General features: G+C 51.9%; 1 protein-coding gene across 20 annotated transcripts in view; it reads left to right on the top strand.

Annotated features, from left to right (window-relative positions):
• The window catches only part of AMBRA1 (autophagy and beclin 1 regulator 1), a 237,122-nt gene that overhangs the window by 218,861 nt on the left and 2,275 nt on the right, over positions 1 to 15,986 (top strand). For all 20 annotated transcript variants that reach the window (XM_066251426.1, XM_066251422.1, XM_066251424.1 and 17 more), the window contains 2 exons: positions 6,935 to 7,027; positions 8,122 to 8,315. In XM_066251426.1, coding sequence (XP_066107523.1) covers positions 6,935 to 7,027; positions 8,122 to 8,315 — 287 coding nt within the window. The remainder of the gene's footprint in view (positions 1 to 6,934; positions 7,028 to 8,121; positions 8,316 to 15,986) is intronic.

Below are 15,986 nucleotides of genomic sequence, written 5' to 3'. Positions count from 1 at the left end.
ACCAGCATTTGACACAGGAAGCAGCATTCCATCTCAGACCAGCTTGTGTTGGGCTGAGAGAGAGTTTAGCTGACATGTTTTAGTGTTGCTGCTTACCCTGATTCCTGGGTCATGTTGGCAAATGCCCCAAACCATAGGGCTGGACATTTAAGAGTACCATGTAAATCAGTGGTCCCCAACCCCCAGGCCGTGGATCGGTACCGGTCTGCAGAGAAAGAATAAATAACTTACATTATTTCCGTTTTATTTATATTTAAGTCTGAATGATGTTTTATTTTTTTTAAATGACCAGATTGCCTCTGTTACATCTGTCTAAGACTCACTCTTGACGCTTGTCTCGGTCACGATACATTTATCCGTCCCACCCTAAAGGCCGGTTCGTGAAAATATTTTCTGACATTAAACCGGTCCATGGCCCAAAAAAGGTTGGGGACCACTGATGTAAACGACAAGGGACAGCCCTGGCCAGATAGCTCGGCTGGTTAGAGCATCATCTCAAACGGCAGAAGTTGCCTGGTCTGTCCCCAGTCAGGGCACATACAGGAACAGAGTGATGTTCCTGGTTCTTTCTCTCTCCCTCCCTTTCTTTCTAAAATCAATAAATTAAAAAAAAAAAAAGAGGCCCTGGCTGGGTTGGCTAAGTAGTAGAGTGTCAGCCTGACGTGTGGAAGTCCTGGGTTCAATTCTTGACTAGGGCACACAGAAGAAGCGCCCATCTGCCTCTCCACTCTTCCCCCTCTCCTTTCTATCTCTCTCTTCCCCTCCCACAGCTAAGGCTCCATTGGAGCAAAGTTAGCCCAGGCACTGAGGATGGCTCCATGGCCTCGGCCTCTGGCGCTAGAATGGCTCTGATTGCAATGGAGCAATGCCCCAGATGGGCAGAGCATCACTCCTTGTGGGCATGCCAGGTGGATCCCAGGCAGGCTCATGTGGGAGTCTCCCTGATTCTCACTTAAGAAAAAAAAGGTGGTTTTTTTTTAAAGAAATTATGGGCCCTTGGCTGGTTAGCTCAGTGGTAAGAGCATCGGATATGAATGTCCCAAGTTTGATTCCCAGTCAGGGCACACAGGAGAAGCACCCATCTGCTTCTCCACCCCTCCCCCTCTCACTTCTCCCTCCCTCCCTCCCTCTCTCCCCCTCCCTTTTTCCCTCTCTTCCTGCAGCCATGGCTCAATTGGAGCAAGTTAGCCCCGGGTGCTGAGGATGGCTCAATGGCTTTTGCCTCAGGCACTTAAAAATGGCTCCAGTTGCAACGGAGCAAGGGCCCCAGATGTGCAGAGCATCGACCTGTAGTGGGTTTGCCAGTGGATCCCAGTCAGGGTGCTTGATGGAGTCTCTCTGCCTCTCCTCCTCTCACTAAAAATAAATAAATAAATAAATAAATAACGACGGACAGACTTTGTCCTAAGTTGTTCAAAGATTCTCCCGTCTCAGTTACCTTCATATCTGTACTGTTTGTTGTTTTGCTTTAGGCAGGAAGACGGACAATATTTAGGTAAGAAAGTTAGATTTGCCCAAAGCCTCCCCCCAGATCAGCAAGGGAATTAGGCTTCCTGACTTGGCAATCCAGAGCTCTCTTCCTGTAGCTGGTTCTTAACTTTGTTTTTCATTCAAAAACCCCTTTGGCCCTGGCCGGTTGGCTCAGTGGTAGAGCGTCAGCCTGACATGCAGGAGTCCCGGGTTTGGTTCCTGGCCAGGGCACACAGGAGAAGCGCCCATCTGCTTCTCCACCCCTCTCCCTCTCCTTCCTCTCTGTCTCTCTCTTCCTCTCCCGCAGCCAAGGCTCCATTGGAACAAAGTTGGCCCTGGCGCTGAGGATGGCTCTGTGGCCTCTGCCTCAGGTGCTGGAATGGCTCTGGTTGCAGCAGAGCGACTCCCCGGAGGGGCAGAGCATTGCCCCCTGGTGGGCGTGCTGGGTGGATCCCGGTCGGGCGCATGCGGGAGTCTGTCTGACTGCCTTCCCGTTTCCAACTTCAGAAAAATACCAAAAGAAAACCCCCCAAAAAACCCCTTTAAAATTCTGATGAAAGCAGTACAATCTCTTCTACAGAAAAACATACCAAAGAGCACTCATATAACTTTGTATCACTCCTAAAGCCTCCAATAAAGAATACAGCTCTTGTGAGCTATGTCAAACCAATAAATTAAAAAAAATAATTTTTAAAAAATCATGCTATAAATAAAAGGCAACAAAAAAGAAAAGACTACAGCTGTAGGTAGTGTTGATAAGCACATCAGGTGAATGATGCAGAAAGGTTGGTCTCTGGTCTAGAGCAGGGGTCCCCAAACTTCGGCCCGCAGGCTGCATGCGGCCCCCTGAGGCATTTATCCGGCCCCCACTGCACTTCCGGAAGGGGCACCTCTTTCATTGGTGGTCAGTGAGAGGAGCACATTGACCATCTCATTAGCCAAAAGCAGATCCATAGTTCCCACTGAAATACTGGTCAGTTGATTTAAATTTACTTGTTCTTTATTTTAAATATTGTATTTGTTCTCATTTTGTTTTTTTACTTTAAAATAAGATATGTGCAGTGTGCATAGGGATTTGTTCATAGTTTTTTTTATAGTCCGGCCCTCCAGTGGTCTGAGGGACAGTGAACTGACCCCCTGTGTAAAAAGTTTGGGGATCCCTGGTCTAGAGTGAGAACAAACATAAATAGAAAAGTAGGAGCTCAGGGTCATTGTCTCTTTAGTAGGCAGCTGCCTAAGGCTCGCTGCCTGTCCCCACGTGACACTGCTCCCAGCACACCCGCTCCCAAGGGCACAGGACCCAACGGGAGCTGGGCCGGGATTGCAGCCCTTCCTCCAAACAGGTGCTTGTCTGCCTTCGTTGCAGACTCAAGCAGCTGCACCTCATTTGGTGCTCTCAAGTCCACTCTTGATTTCTTCCCCATTGTCTTAGCCTCAGCACTCTCCAAGCACAAAGAGAAGTAACGAGCTCTTTGGGTATCAGTACTAAAACCCCACTGACAACAGAAAAAGGCATAAGAAAACACTCCATCTCTCCAAGGAAAGAAATTCGTAGGACAGGTGAGGAGACGAACAGCTGGCCCTTCAGCTCTATACAAGCCGTCAGGGAGGCTGACAGCTGAGTCACCCCACCCTCCCAGGCAGTGAGGTGCTCCTTTCTTGCTTGCTTTGCTCCTGCACCCGCCACCCCTCCCAGGCTGCTGCTGTGCCTCTGGCTGACCGCCAGCCCAGCCAACACCCCCACCAGTAACCACAGTGGGTGTGAAGTACCAGATTGATGTGAGGGGGTGCTTGCTCACTTCCGGCTTTATAGATCAACCCTACAAATGGGAGGAAGGTGTTGCTGGGAAGACCACTTCTCAGAGTCAGCTCAGAAGACAGAATTCACGGGAAAAAAGGAGGCTGGGACTAGGAGGCCTCTGGCCCCTTGGCTGAGTGTGGGACTCCTGACAAGGTCCCAGCTCTGTCGTCTAGGAGGCATCTCTCACTGTAAACAGTGATTACAATCAAGCATCATTGACCAAGGAGGGGAAGGGCACAGAGACTGCATCTTTTGGGCTGTCCCACAAGAGTCAGGTGCTGACTCTCCCACAGCAGAGAGCAGGGATAAATGCCAGTCTTCTTAAAACAGCCCTTTTTTCCAGAGACAGCTGTGTAACAGATAGATAAAAGAAGAATGTCCTCAAAGGGAATATTCCCTGAAAGTTGGGAAGTTCAAAGCCAGGGTTCTTTGTGAGAGCCTTGTCACCACTGAAGAGGCCACGCTGGCTCTTAGCTGTGTTCAGGGAACCCTGAAGGTCCCACCGTGGGGGCATCATTGAGCCAAGCCCAGAAGCACAGCTTACAGACACTGCCAAAAGAAGCCAGGTGTTAAGTGGAAGTCCATCTGAAAAGACTGACCTGATTGGCCTTCCCATTTTCTTCATCCATTGTGTGTTTACCTACCAGGGAGAGTCTAGGGCAAACAGTGACTCATTCATCCTCATTAAGACTCAAGGAGGGGCCCTGGCCAGTTGTGTCAGTGGTAGAGTGTCAGCCTGGTATGTGAATGTCCCAGGTTTGATTCCTGGTCAGGGAACACAGGAGAAGCAACCATCTGCTTCTCTACCTCTCTCCCTTCTCTTTTCTCTCTCTCTCTTTCTCTCTTCCTCTCCCACAGCCATGGCTCTATTGGTTGGAGTGCATCGGCTCCAGGCACTGAGGATGGCGTTGTGGAGCCTCTGCCACCGGCACTAAAAATAGCTCAGTTGTGAGCATGGCCCCAGATGACGGTTGCCAGATGGATCCTAGTCAGGGTGCATATGGGAGTCTCTCTATCTTCCTTCTTCTCACTTGGAAAAGAAGGGGGAAAAAAGACCCAAGGAGAAAGGAGATGGTTGGCATCCTTTTTCAGCTCATAGATGGAAATCAGTGATATTAGGTACTGAAGGCTAAGAGTTTCTAAAACCCAGAGAGGTGTCTTCAACTCTGTTCCTTGGTATCTGGAATTTCAACCAAATTTTCAAATCCGTGAGCTTGTCGTAGTTGAGCTGCTCTGACCACAGAAGGTAGCACATGTCAGAGTTGAATTAGACCTGTTGGGGGGAGCAGAAAGAATTGGGGTGGTGGAGGGACAGTGGAGCAGTACATCTGATAACAGTCTTCATCACCCCTGTTGTATTTTAAATGTCCGTAGTCAACAGCTCCGAGCTGATGACACATGCTGACAGGTGGAAAGTGTTTAAGGGGACCCTTTGACCGTCAGCATCACACTGACAGTGCCAGGTCAGAGAGTGGACCTTCAGTGGCCTCTTTCTAAGATAGGAAGGAAGGTTCTTGGTCACACAGTACGTGGTTTGGTGTAAACATTGTTGTCAGTAACCAGCCCCGGCTAGCAAGAATTACAGAGGAAGGATTTGGCAGGGACCCACATGGTATTGCCACCTGTCGATAAATTTTGACAAGTTTGTAAATCAGAGGCTCCCTGGCAGCTGGCACAATGGCTTTGTTTTTGGAGGGCTCTGCTGTTGACTTCTGGCCATTTGCCTCTTTCCTAATGCAAGGTGTGGTTCTCTCCCCTCCACTTTCCAGTGCCCTGTTGTTCTCAGCCCCCACAAAAACAGCTAAGTGTTGGGAGAAGGAAGAGATACTACATTTTAAAGGGTGGTTTGTAGATCGCCTCAAATTGACAGCTCCACAGGCCCTCTGAGAGTTGTCGGGAGGATTAGTATAGAGCACCTTTGTTTGACTGTGGCTATGGCTCTTTCTGCAAAGACCCTAGTGTGCTCTCAGAGGACCCTTGTCCCCAGGATGTAGCCACCCTCTGAAGACAGGCTTAGGGGCTCAGTGCCTAGGCCTGTTTCTTTTTACTGCAATAATGGAGCCTCCTGCCACACAGTCCCTCATCATCCATGCCATCACCCTTCACAAGCCCACTTCCCGGCTAATCCTCAGAGCCCACTGGCTTTGACTTGCTTCCTCTTCATTGGAAAAATTCTGTCATTAAAGGAAGGTATGTTGGACCCATAGGTTGAAAAGCTGGCTTTCGTTGGAGATTGTCATACTCAAGCTGCCATAATGGAATACCATAGATTTGGTGCCTTAATCAACAGGAGTTTCCTCTCTCAGTTCTGGAAGCTGGAAGTCTGAGATTAGGTGTCAGTATGGTTTGAATCTAGTGAGGACTCTTCCTGACTTGCAGATGGCCATTTCTCACTGTGTTTTCACATGGTGATAAGGCCACAGTCCCATTGGATTAGTGTCTCTTATGACTTCATTTAACCTTAATTACCTCCTGAAGACAGTATCTCCAGACCTAGTCACATTGGGGGATGGGGCTTCAACACACACTTCAGGCCACAGCAGAGCCCTTCAGGCACATGGGCGTGTCCTGTCCCATTTCAGAGCAGAGCTGACTGTTTTGAGTATATTTTAGGGTCTCTGTACAGATGCCAGAGTTCTAATCAAAGGGCTCTAAGATACTTCTTTTCCAAATTCTGTCCCCCTGCCTTGCCCACCAGTATCAGCACCTTGCCCTCAACCACAGGGACTGGTGTAGGTAACACCTTCCAGGGCGGAACCTCTGGAAGCAAAGCAGTCTTGTGTTTGGGATTCACCACTGAGCCAGATTGCTACCTGAGAAGGTAAATCAATACAGGAAGAGGAGAGGCCACCGCTTCCCTCTGGCAGCTGAGCCCCAGTGAGACTGGAAGAAACTAGTTGATAGGACAGTGCAGGGGCGTGGGGAACCAGGAGGAGGTGGAAAGCCAGGAGAACTCGACAGAGTAGCAGTCCAGACCATTACCTCGAGGTTCTCTCCTTCCTTCCCTGTTAAGAAGTTGTGAGCATGCTGAGGGTCTCCTCAGCTCTAGGAGCACTTGCCCAACTGCTTGTCCAGCCTACCCTGGCAAAGGAAGCCCTAGTCTAGAGTAGAAGGAGATGGGACTCAAACAGCTCAGTGGCAGCTCTTTTCTGCATAGACTTTTGAGTTCCAGGCAAGTGGACAACGTCAGGCGCCCTGTGTTCCTTCGCGCGTGCCCCATGGCTGCCCGGAGCCTGCACTCTGTTTGTGGAACCTGTTTCTGAGCACTGAGTGTGCCATTAGGCACCCTGACTTCTCAGGGCCTTTCTAGCCTCTCATTTACTATCTTAGCTCCTTTCTCTATATCTGAAGAACACTCAGAACCCAGCGTCTGCATCTGATGTGTCTATCTTTCAGCTAGTTCTTAGCCCCAAGGAGGAGCCATTAGGCTTTGTCTGAGGAAAGGCAGAGGCACAATCCACCTCTGCAGCCGTTTGTCTGACATGTTCCCGAGCCCCGGCACTGAGCATCCTGAGTGTCGCGGTCTTGGTCTCAGCCCTGCCCCAGGAGTGAGGAAGGAGGACCTCCCGGCCACAGTCTACAGAGCCTTGGGATTGTAGAGTTCTGGCCATTCTCCCTCTAATGCCTCCCACCTTTCCTCCATTCTTCCCAACTGGTTTTCAGGGCCTCAAACTCTGGTATTGAGTACTACTGGGACCAGCTGAATGAGACTGTCTTCACCGTCCACTCCAGCAGTAGGAGCAGTGAAAGGCCTGGGTGAGTTTGTGATGGAGGCGGGCACTCTGGCTGGAGGCCTGTCCCCTCCTCCTGCATCTGATGGGCCCTGGAGCAGCGTCCTTAAGACTGTATCCAGGGCTCTCTGGGGGCCCTCCTCGCCGGAACAGCTCCTCTTGGAGCTGGTTCATGCATTGAGCCTTTGCACATAATTTCATTCAAGAAAATCGTGTCCATGGCTAAGATAGAATAAAAAACTGCTCTCAGAGTCTTGATTTAGAACAAGCTAGGACACCCTCTGGTCCTCTCCCATCCTGGCCACACTGGGGTACGGGGAGAAGCCAGGGCACTGGAGAGGGGTCCTGTCCTAGGGAGTCTGCTCATATCCCAGGGAGAATCTCTGGGTGGTCTCCAGGTGACTAGGGCCTCTGGGACCACGCTGCCCGGAGCTGCAGTCCAAGGGCCATGCAGAGAGTAGGGGCCCAGTACTGATCCTCGTGTCACTTAACTCGTTAATAAAGACGAACATTTTGAGAAAACAAAGGTAATCACTATTTCCTAGAGGGCCCAGTAGAAGGACTAGTCCCCAGAAAGAACTAGAAATATGAGTGACTGGTGACCCTTTCGGAAGTCTTGGTCTCCTTCTGCTGCCTGCCCTAGCTGTCCCAGGGGTCAGTGCCTGGGACATGGCTGAGGAGAGGCAGCGCTGGCTCTGTCCTGGGCCTTACTCACGGCAGCTTTCCGGAGGGCTCGACGGGTCCCGGGGCAGCTTCACCAGTCCCTGCGCCTTTTCTCCAAAGTGGGGATCCAGTGGGAATTCCAGAAAAGCCAGAGAGAGAAAGGTCCCTCTCCTCCTCACTGCTTGTCCCATCTCAGTGGCTTCCTGTATCCAAATAAGAGTCTTTTAAGTTCAGCCGTGTCTGCCTCACCAGAAATCCCCCTTTGTTTAAGGCAGTGGCCAAACCAGCTGGGTTTGCTCCATTGGTGCTTCTGCAGCATTCGTTCATTGCCCGGGGCGTGGGCTGAGCGAGAAAGAGAATGGACACAGAGGAGTTCGCTGCGTGGGGAGGTAGCTGTGGGAGCGCGGGGCACTGTCCCAAGCCTTGCCTGACCTTAGTTGACCTTTCTTCCCCTAGAACCAGCAGAGCCACGTGGAGGACAGACAGAGACATGGGTCTGATGAATGCAATTGGGCTACAGCCCCGGAACCCCACCACCTCGGTGACATCTCAGGGCACCCAGACTCTGGCCCTTCAGCTGCAGAATGCCGAAACGCAGACGGAGAGGGAGCTACAGGAGCCAGGGACAGCAGCTTCGGGTCCTGGGGAAGGTGAGAGCCACGTCAGGCTAGAGGGGAAACGTGGCTGGCATGTTTCCAGTGGGCAGTTGGGAGCGTCATCGCCCCTCCTGAAGGCTCCCTACCCCTGTGCACGGACAGGTGGTGCTGAGAGGGTGCCGGTCCCCAGTCAGGGAGAGGACCCCGCCTGTCTGGTGGTGCCCTCCTGGCGGCATTAGCAGCCTCCTCAGACAGGAGCATCACTTCTCTGATCTGTCACCGATTCCAGCAAGCTGAGCTGCTCTTACCGCATTCCCTCCAAGTGTCCTCTCCTCTAAAACCAGGAGGGCGGAAGCGTTCCTCCCGAGAGAGCACAGAACCTAGCCGGGTGGAAAAAGCTACGAGAAACTTCCTGCTGCTGGCCCTCATTCCAGACCTGTTTCCCAGGCCTCGGGCTTCCCGGGCCACCCACAGGGGAGCTTGTCTTCTCCCTGCAAGTGTGGCCGATGCGGGACCGCCACAGGTGAGGCCCTCGTGCTCCTGCTGCACCTGTGGGTTGTTGCCCTTTTGGCTGCAGACTCAGCATATCGTCAGCCCCTTCCTCGCACCTCTTTCAGGTGTGGCTCCACCAGTCTCCCTGGCTCAGGTCCTGGCTCACGCTTCTAAGAACCAATTAGCACTTCCCAGCGGTAGAGCTGGAGCCACTTGAGAGTCTGTTAGCAGCTGTGTTAAACAGCCTGTTCTCACTCAGTCACTCGACTCACCTCCTACCCCAGCCCCCTTGCTGGTCCCAGCTCCAAACTAGCCGGCCTCCAAACAGACACGCGTTTTCCAGGTCTGTTTGCCGTTTGCTGACGAGACCACATGAGAAGGCGTGCGCCTCAGGCGAGTAACCGACCTGCCTCAGCCCAGAGAGCAGTTTTCTACACTGTCCCCCCACAGGGCTCTGTCTCTTACTGTCATGACCTGAAAACTTTAAAAGTGAACTCCCTTTCGGTCTGTGGCTCAGGTCACCTCCTACATCTCAGGCCTGTGACTTTTTTTTAATTGATTTTAAAGAAACAGAGGAAGAAGGGGAGAGGGAGAAAGAGATCGGACCTCCAACCGTGGTGTTTCAGGATGATGCTCCAACTGACCGCACTAACCAGCCAGGGCCTCCAGGCCCATGACTCCTCTGGGGGTGGAGACCTCCTTGGTGTGGACACCACCCCCTTGGTGTGGACACGAGCTTTGGGCCTCAGTGAGGAGAGCTGAAGGCTCCTTAGACCATCCACATGCTAAAGACAGCTTAGGCGGCCCCTCAGGGTTGAGCTTACCCTCTGTTTACTGATTGTCAACCCTGTATCAGCTGCTTGAGCTATAAAGACAAAAAGGGGAAAAAAGACAAGTAGGCCTTGGTCCTTCACCAATGAACTTGAAGTCTAGAGAGGGAGGCAGTTAATGACTTCTTTTGACAAGGACCTCAGAAACTCAAAGGAGGTGCCATGCGTGGCTTTGGGGCTCAGGGAAGACTACTGGAAGAGGTGGCTCTGAGCTGAGCCTTCAAGCGTGAGTAGGAGTTAGTTGAACAAAGTGGGATTGGAGTGGGAGGAGGCATTCCTGGTAGAGGGGACAGCACCTGCAAGGTCACCAAGTTCAAAAACACCACACTCAAGCCTGACCAGGCAGTAGAGCAGTGGATAGAGCGTCGACCTGGGATGCTGAGGACTGAGGTTGCAGGCTTGAGTGAAGGATCATAGACATGACCCCATGGTCTCTGGCTCACCTGGAGCGCCCCTATCAAGGTACATATGAGAAGCACTCAATGAACAATTGAAGTGCCACAACTATAAGTTGATGCTTCTCCCTCCCTTCCTGTCTCTCTCTCGCTCGCTCACTCGCTCAAAAAAAGAAAAAAACCACACTGTGCACAGAGGACCACTGGCAGGTTCCTGTTTGTGGCATGTCTAGCACATGTTGAGAACTGAGCCTGCTTCAGTAGCTAGAAGACAGGGTTGGGGCATGGGGGTATCACCTGCATAGCGCACACCAGGGGCCCAAACTTACTCATGTGGAAACAGCTCTGCAGTCATGACTGTTCGTGGCCTGCCCCTCTCTCAGCACCATTCCCATCAGCTAGCACCGGACAGCTCCCAGGCTCCCAGTACTGCTGCTTTTCTTTTTTTTTTTTTGTAATTTTCTGAAGCCTGAAACGGGGAGAGACAGTCAGACTCCCGCATGCGCCCGCGGGATCCACCCGGCACACCCACCAGGGGCGACGCTCTGCCCACCAGGGGGCGATGCTTTGCCCATCCGGGGCGATGCTCTGCCCATCCGGGGCGTTGCTCTGTTGTGACCAGAGCCACTCTAGCGCCTGGGGCAGAGGCCAAGGAGCCATCCCCAGCGCCCGGGCCATCTTTGATCCAATGGAGCCTCGGCTGCGGGAGGAGAAGAGAGAGACAGAGAGGAAGGAGAGGGGGAGGGGTGGAGAAGCAGATGGGCGCTTCTCCTGTGTGCCCTGGCTGGGAATCGAACCCGGGACTTCTGCACGCCAGGCCGACGCTCTACCACTGAGCCAACCGGCCAGGGCCTGCTCCTTTTCTTGTGCTGTAAAAATTTGATTTAAGTCCATTCAGCTCTTTCTAAGAGCACTCCACAGAAGGAATTGGCAGGTGTCAGCTTTTTTGCTTTAAAGTTTCCCTACCCTGCAACTCAGAAAGGGAGGGAGCATTCCCTGGTCTCACTGTTCCCAGCCCTGATCCAGTGCCTGCCTGACATACAGTAGGCACACAGGAAGCATGTGGAAGGAAAGAATTGAGTGCAGACAGGCCTGCCCCTGAGCTTGACTGTGCCACACCAAGGCTGCACCTCTGACCACTGGACAAAGGTTGTCTGGGCCTCTTTCTTGTCTGATACAGACGATAGTAGCAGTAGCCCAGTCCCTGGGCCAGGGAAAAGCCAGAGTGAGGTGGGAGAGGCCAGGAGGACCAGCATGCCCGCTGAGGGAGGAAGGGCAGCTTCTCCTTTGACTCTGCCTCACTTCCCTCTTCTGGGCAGTGAAGCCCCCAGAATTAAATGAGGTCACAGGGCATTAAGGGATGTTGCTGACCCACCCTGGCCTCTGCATCCAGAGTATACCTGAGAACTTGCCAAGGAAAAGATCTCTTGTCAACACTAAGTCAGTTTCCCATTTTTCAAAGACAAAAAGAAATGTTTTTGCTGCAGGAAAAGGGATAACAGAATTGACCCCTGTGGCTACCACTGCTCCTGGTGCTAATAGCTGGATCCCTGGTCAAGATGCTGTTTCCCTCAGTCCGCAAAGGGCTTTCCTCCTGAAGAATGTGCTGGCTGCCTTCAGAGGTTCCCAGCCTTGGCTTAGAGTTTCCAGAAGACAAAGCCCGGCTTGGCTCTCTAGACCAGGGGTCAGGAACATTTTTGGCTGAGAGAGCCATGAATGCCACATATTTTAAAATGTAATTCCGTGAGAGCCATACAATGACCTGTGTACATTACGCATTATCCAATAAAAATTTGGTGTTGTCCCGGAGGACAGCTGTGATTGGCTTCACCCACAACCATGAACATGAGCGGTAGGAAATGAATGGATTGTAATACATGAGAATGTTTTATATTTTTAACATTTTTTTATTAAAGATTTGTCTGCCAGCCAGGTGCAGCCATCAAAAGAGCCTCATCTGGCTCCCGAGCCATAGGTCCAGACCCCTGCTCTAGGCTAACGCTGTCTGCACCCAGCCCTGAGGAAACATTGATGTGTATATTTTTAATTCTTTCATCCCATCTATTTTGAGCACTTATTTATGCCTGGTCTTATTTATTATGGACCATGAATTCAAAGGTATGACAGAGGGAATCAGTTTTAGAGATGAAGCTTATCTCTTCTCTCAAAAAGGAAGTCCTATCTTGCCTGTGGTGGTGCAGTCGATGGAGTGTCCACCTGGGACACTGAGGTCACCAGTTTGAAACCCCGGGCTTGACCATGCGAGAGGCAACTATGAGTTGATGCTTCTTGCTCCTTCCCCCCGGCATTTCACCTGCTCTCCTCTCTCTAAAATCAATAATATAATCTTTATTAAAATAAAAAAGGAGGCCCTGGCCGGTTGGCTCAGTGTCAGAGCGTTGGCCTGGCGTGCAGAAGTCCCGGGTTCGATTCCCAGCCAGGGCACACAGGAGAAGCGCCCATCTGCTTCTCCACCCCTCCCCCTCTCCTTCCTCTCTGTCTCTCTCTTCCCCTCCCGCAGCCGAGGCTCCACAGGAGCAAAGATGGCCCAGGCGCTGGGGATGGCTCCTCGGCCTCTGCCCCAGGCGCTAGAGTGGCTCTGGTCGGGACAGAGTGACGCCCCGGAGGGGCAGAGCATCACCCCCTGGTGGGCAGAGCGTCGCCCCTGGTGGGTGTGCCGGGTGGATCCCGGTCGGGCGCATGCAGGAGTCTGTCTGACTGTCTCTCCCCGTTTCCAGCTTCAGAAAAATACAGGAAAAAAATTAAAATAATAAATAAATAAATAAAAAATAAAAAAGGAAATCCAGAAAGGAAACAGACATAGTGTTGCGCCCACAGCAGAGAGGAACATGTGATCAATATTCAGAAGCCACCTTAAGTCTGGTGCACCTCTAAGTAGCCTGGGAGCCCTTTTATTCATTCATACATTCATCTGATAAATACACCAAGTTCAAGACCACGCATTAGACACTGAACCCAAAGGTGAATAAAACTTAGTCTGAGCCTGAGCAGGTGGTGGCGCAGTGGATAGAGTGTCTACCTGGGACCTGCGGACCCAGGGGTTTTTTTGGGGTTTTTTTTTGTTTGTTTGTTTTTTTCATTTTTCTGAAGCTGGAAACAAGGAGAGACAGTCAGACAGACTCCTGCATGCGCCCGACTGGGATCCACCTGGCACGCCCACCATGGGGCGACGCTCTGCCCACCAGGGGGCGATGCTCTGCCCCTCCGGGGCGTCGCCATGTTGCGACCAGAGCCACTCTAGCGCCTGAGGCAGAGGCCACAGAGCCATCCCCAGCACCCGGGCCATCTTTGCTCCAGTGGAGCCTTAGCTGCGGGAGGGGAAGAGAGAGACAGAGAGGAAAGCGTGGCGGAGGGGTGGAGAAGCAAATGGGTGCTTCTCCTGTGTGCCCTGGCCGGGAATTGAACCTGGGTCCTCCGCACGCTAGGCCGATGCGGACCCAGGTTTGAAACCTCGAGGTTGCTGGCTTGAGCCCAAAGGTCACTGGCTTGAGCCGAACAAAGGGCTGGGCTGGAGCCCCCGCCCTGGTCAAGGCACATTTGAGAAGTAATCATTGAACAACTAAAGTGCCTCAGCTGATCTCTGTCCCATCCTATTAGTCTCTCTCACATATGTGCACTTAAAAAAACAGTTCAGTCTGAGGCCTTCAGGAATTTATAGCCCAGAGGGTTGATGTCACAGCCACAGATAACTCTTAGAAAGAGAGGTGTGGGCCTGACCTGTGGTGGCACAGTGGATAAAACATTGACCTGGAAGCCTGAGGCTGCTGGTTCAAAACCCCAGGTTTGCCCGGTCAAGGCACATACAACAACAACCAGTGAACAGAGCGAAGCAACTGCTTCTCATCCCCCACCCCCTGTAAAATAAGTAAGTCTTTAAAAATAAATAGGAAGGAAGAAAGGCATGGGCCCTGCAGGGCTCAGGGACAGAGCAGCCAGTTCCAGCTGGGAAACTCGTGTTGGCCCTTATAAATATTGTACAATGGGGAGTCTGTCTGACTGTCTCCTCCGTTTCCGGCTTCAGAAAAATACAGGGGGGAAAAAAAAAAAAAAGCAAGACTAGCCTGACCTGTGGTGGCGCAGTGGATAAAGCGTCGACCTGGAAATGCTGAGGTCACCGGTTCGAAACCTTGGGCTTGCCTAGTCAAGGCACATAATGGGAGTTGATGCTTCCAGCTCCTCCCCCCTTCTCTCTCTCTCTCTCTCCTCTTTCTCTCTCTCTGTCTCTCCCTCTCTCTCTCCCTCTCTCTCTCCTCTCTAAAAATGAATAAATTTTAAAAAAAATTTTAAAAACACACAAAACATCGCCTTCTTAAAAAATAAATAAAGCGTCGACCTGGAAATGCTGAGGTCGCTGGTTCGAAACCCTGGGCTTGCCTGGTCAAAGCACATATGGGAGTTGATGCTTCCAGCTCCTCCCCCCTTCTCTCTCTCTGTCTCTCCCTCTCCTCTCTAAAATGAATAAATAAATAAAAATAAAAAGCAAGACCAGGCAGGAAATATGTCCGTGATGAGAGGTGGCTAGGACCAGAGCCACAGGCGCAGTGGGATAGGACAGCAGGACGCAGCCATGTCTTGCCCCTGGAAGTGTGCTACATGGAACGAGTGCTGGTCCCCTGGCACAGGGCTCCGCACAGTGAGCTGTGGTGCCAGCTGGCCCATGTCCCAGGCTGGCTGGGAGGCCCTCAGTGCGGAGCTCTGGGAAAGCAGTGGGCATGGCAGTGAGCACATGCGGGCCCCTTGAGCCTCCCCAGGCAGCCCTCTGGCTCCCATGGTAAAACTGCTGACACCGGGGGCCCTAAGTTAACCATTCCTCTGCCCCACTCACAGTTGGACGGCTTGTTCCCTGAAAGAAGCGCTCCGAGCCCTGGTTCCTTGTGCCCTGGGAGTTGACACTGAGCTGTCAGAGGGGGGAGCATGGGTGAGCAGCTGTCTTGAGGGATAGGTGAACAGTTAACCAGGAGATGTGGAAGGAAGCAAGCTGGACATGGGCAAAAGCCCAGGCAGAGTCCTGCCGCCCCTGCAGTAAGAGCCAGGAGGCTGCAGTGCAAGACAAGGGCGAGGAGGTCTCCTGGAGCCTTGGACATCAGAGCTGTGAACTGGCTGCCTGGGAACCCAGCTGTAACAATGGGCAGAGGGAAGGGCCTGGGCACGGAGGGGCAAGGAAAATCTTGCAAAACAGCTGTTGGTAACAACTACCCCAAAAAGAAAAAACTCACTATCAAAATCCCCAAATCTACAAAATCCCAGACTGCCAGCAAGTAGCCAGAGGACACAAATCAGCAATTCAGTCGGGCCAGCCATGGAGCCCTGGGTCTTGGCATAGTTGCCCACAGGCTCCAGCTGCCTGTCTTCCCAGGGAGGGCTGAGCACAGGCTGGAGGGAAGGTCCCTCAGGGCGGAGCTCCACTCCAGACCCTAGGCCCGCCATGTGCCAGGCACTTGACAAGCATTCTCTCATCCCTCTGCCCAGCACTGCCCGCTGGATGTTTTCATCCTGCTTTTACTGGCCAGGAAACTGCTTGGCTCTGGCCAGGTAGTTCAGTGGGTTAAATGTCCCAACATGCTGAGGCTATGGGTTTAATCCCCGGTCAGGGCACATGCAAGAATCAACCAATGAATGCATAAATAAATGGAACCGCAAATGATGTTTCACTCCCTCTCTAAAATCAATCAATAAGTTAACTTTTTAAAAAAAAAATCAGGAAAGCTTGACCTGTGGTGACACAGTGGATAAAGTATCAACCTGGAATTCTGAACTCACCAGTTCGAATCCCTAGACTTGCCTGGTTAAGGAACATACAGGAAGCAACTACTACAAGTAGATGCTTCCTGCTTCTCTCTCTCTCCCTCTCTCCTCTCCCTCCCTCCCTCCCTCCTTCTCCAAAAATCAATCAATAAAATCTAAGGAGGAAAAAAAAAGCCAGGAAACTGAGGAATGTGGATGTTACAGGATCTGTCCAAGGTTACACACAACTGAGATTTGAGCCA

The sequence above is a fragment of the Saccopteryx bilineata genome, chromosome 1 (genome assembly GCF_036850765.1).
Source record: "Saccopteryx bilineata isolate mSacBil1 chromosome 1, mSacBil1_pri_phased_curated, whole genome shotgun sequence".
In the NCBI taxonomy this organism is placed as follows: domain Eukaryota; kingdom Metazoa; phylum Chordata; class Mammalia; order Chiroptera; family Emballonuridae; genus Saccopteryx; species Saccopteryx bilineata.
Note: the sequence above shows the minus strand (reverse complement) of the source record. Positions and strands in the feature narration are given on the sequence as shown.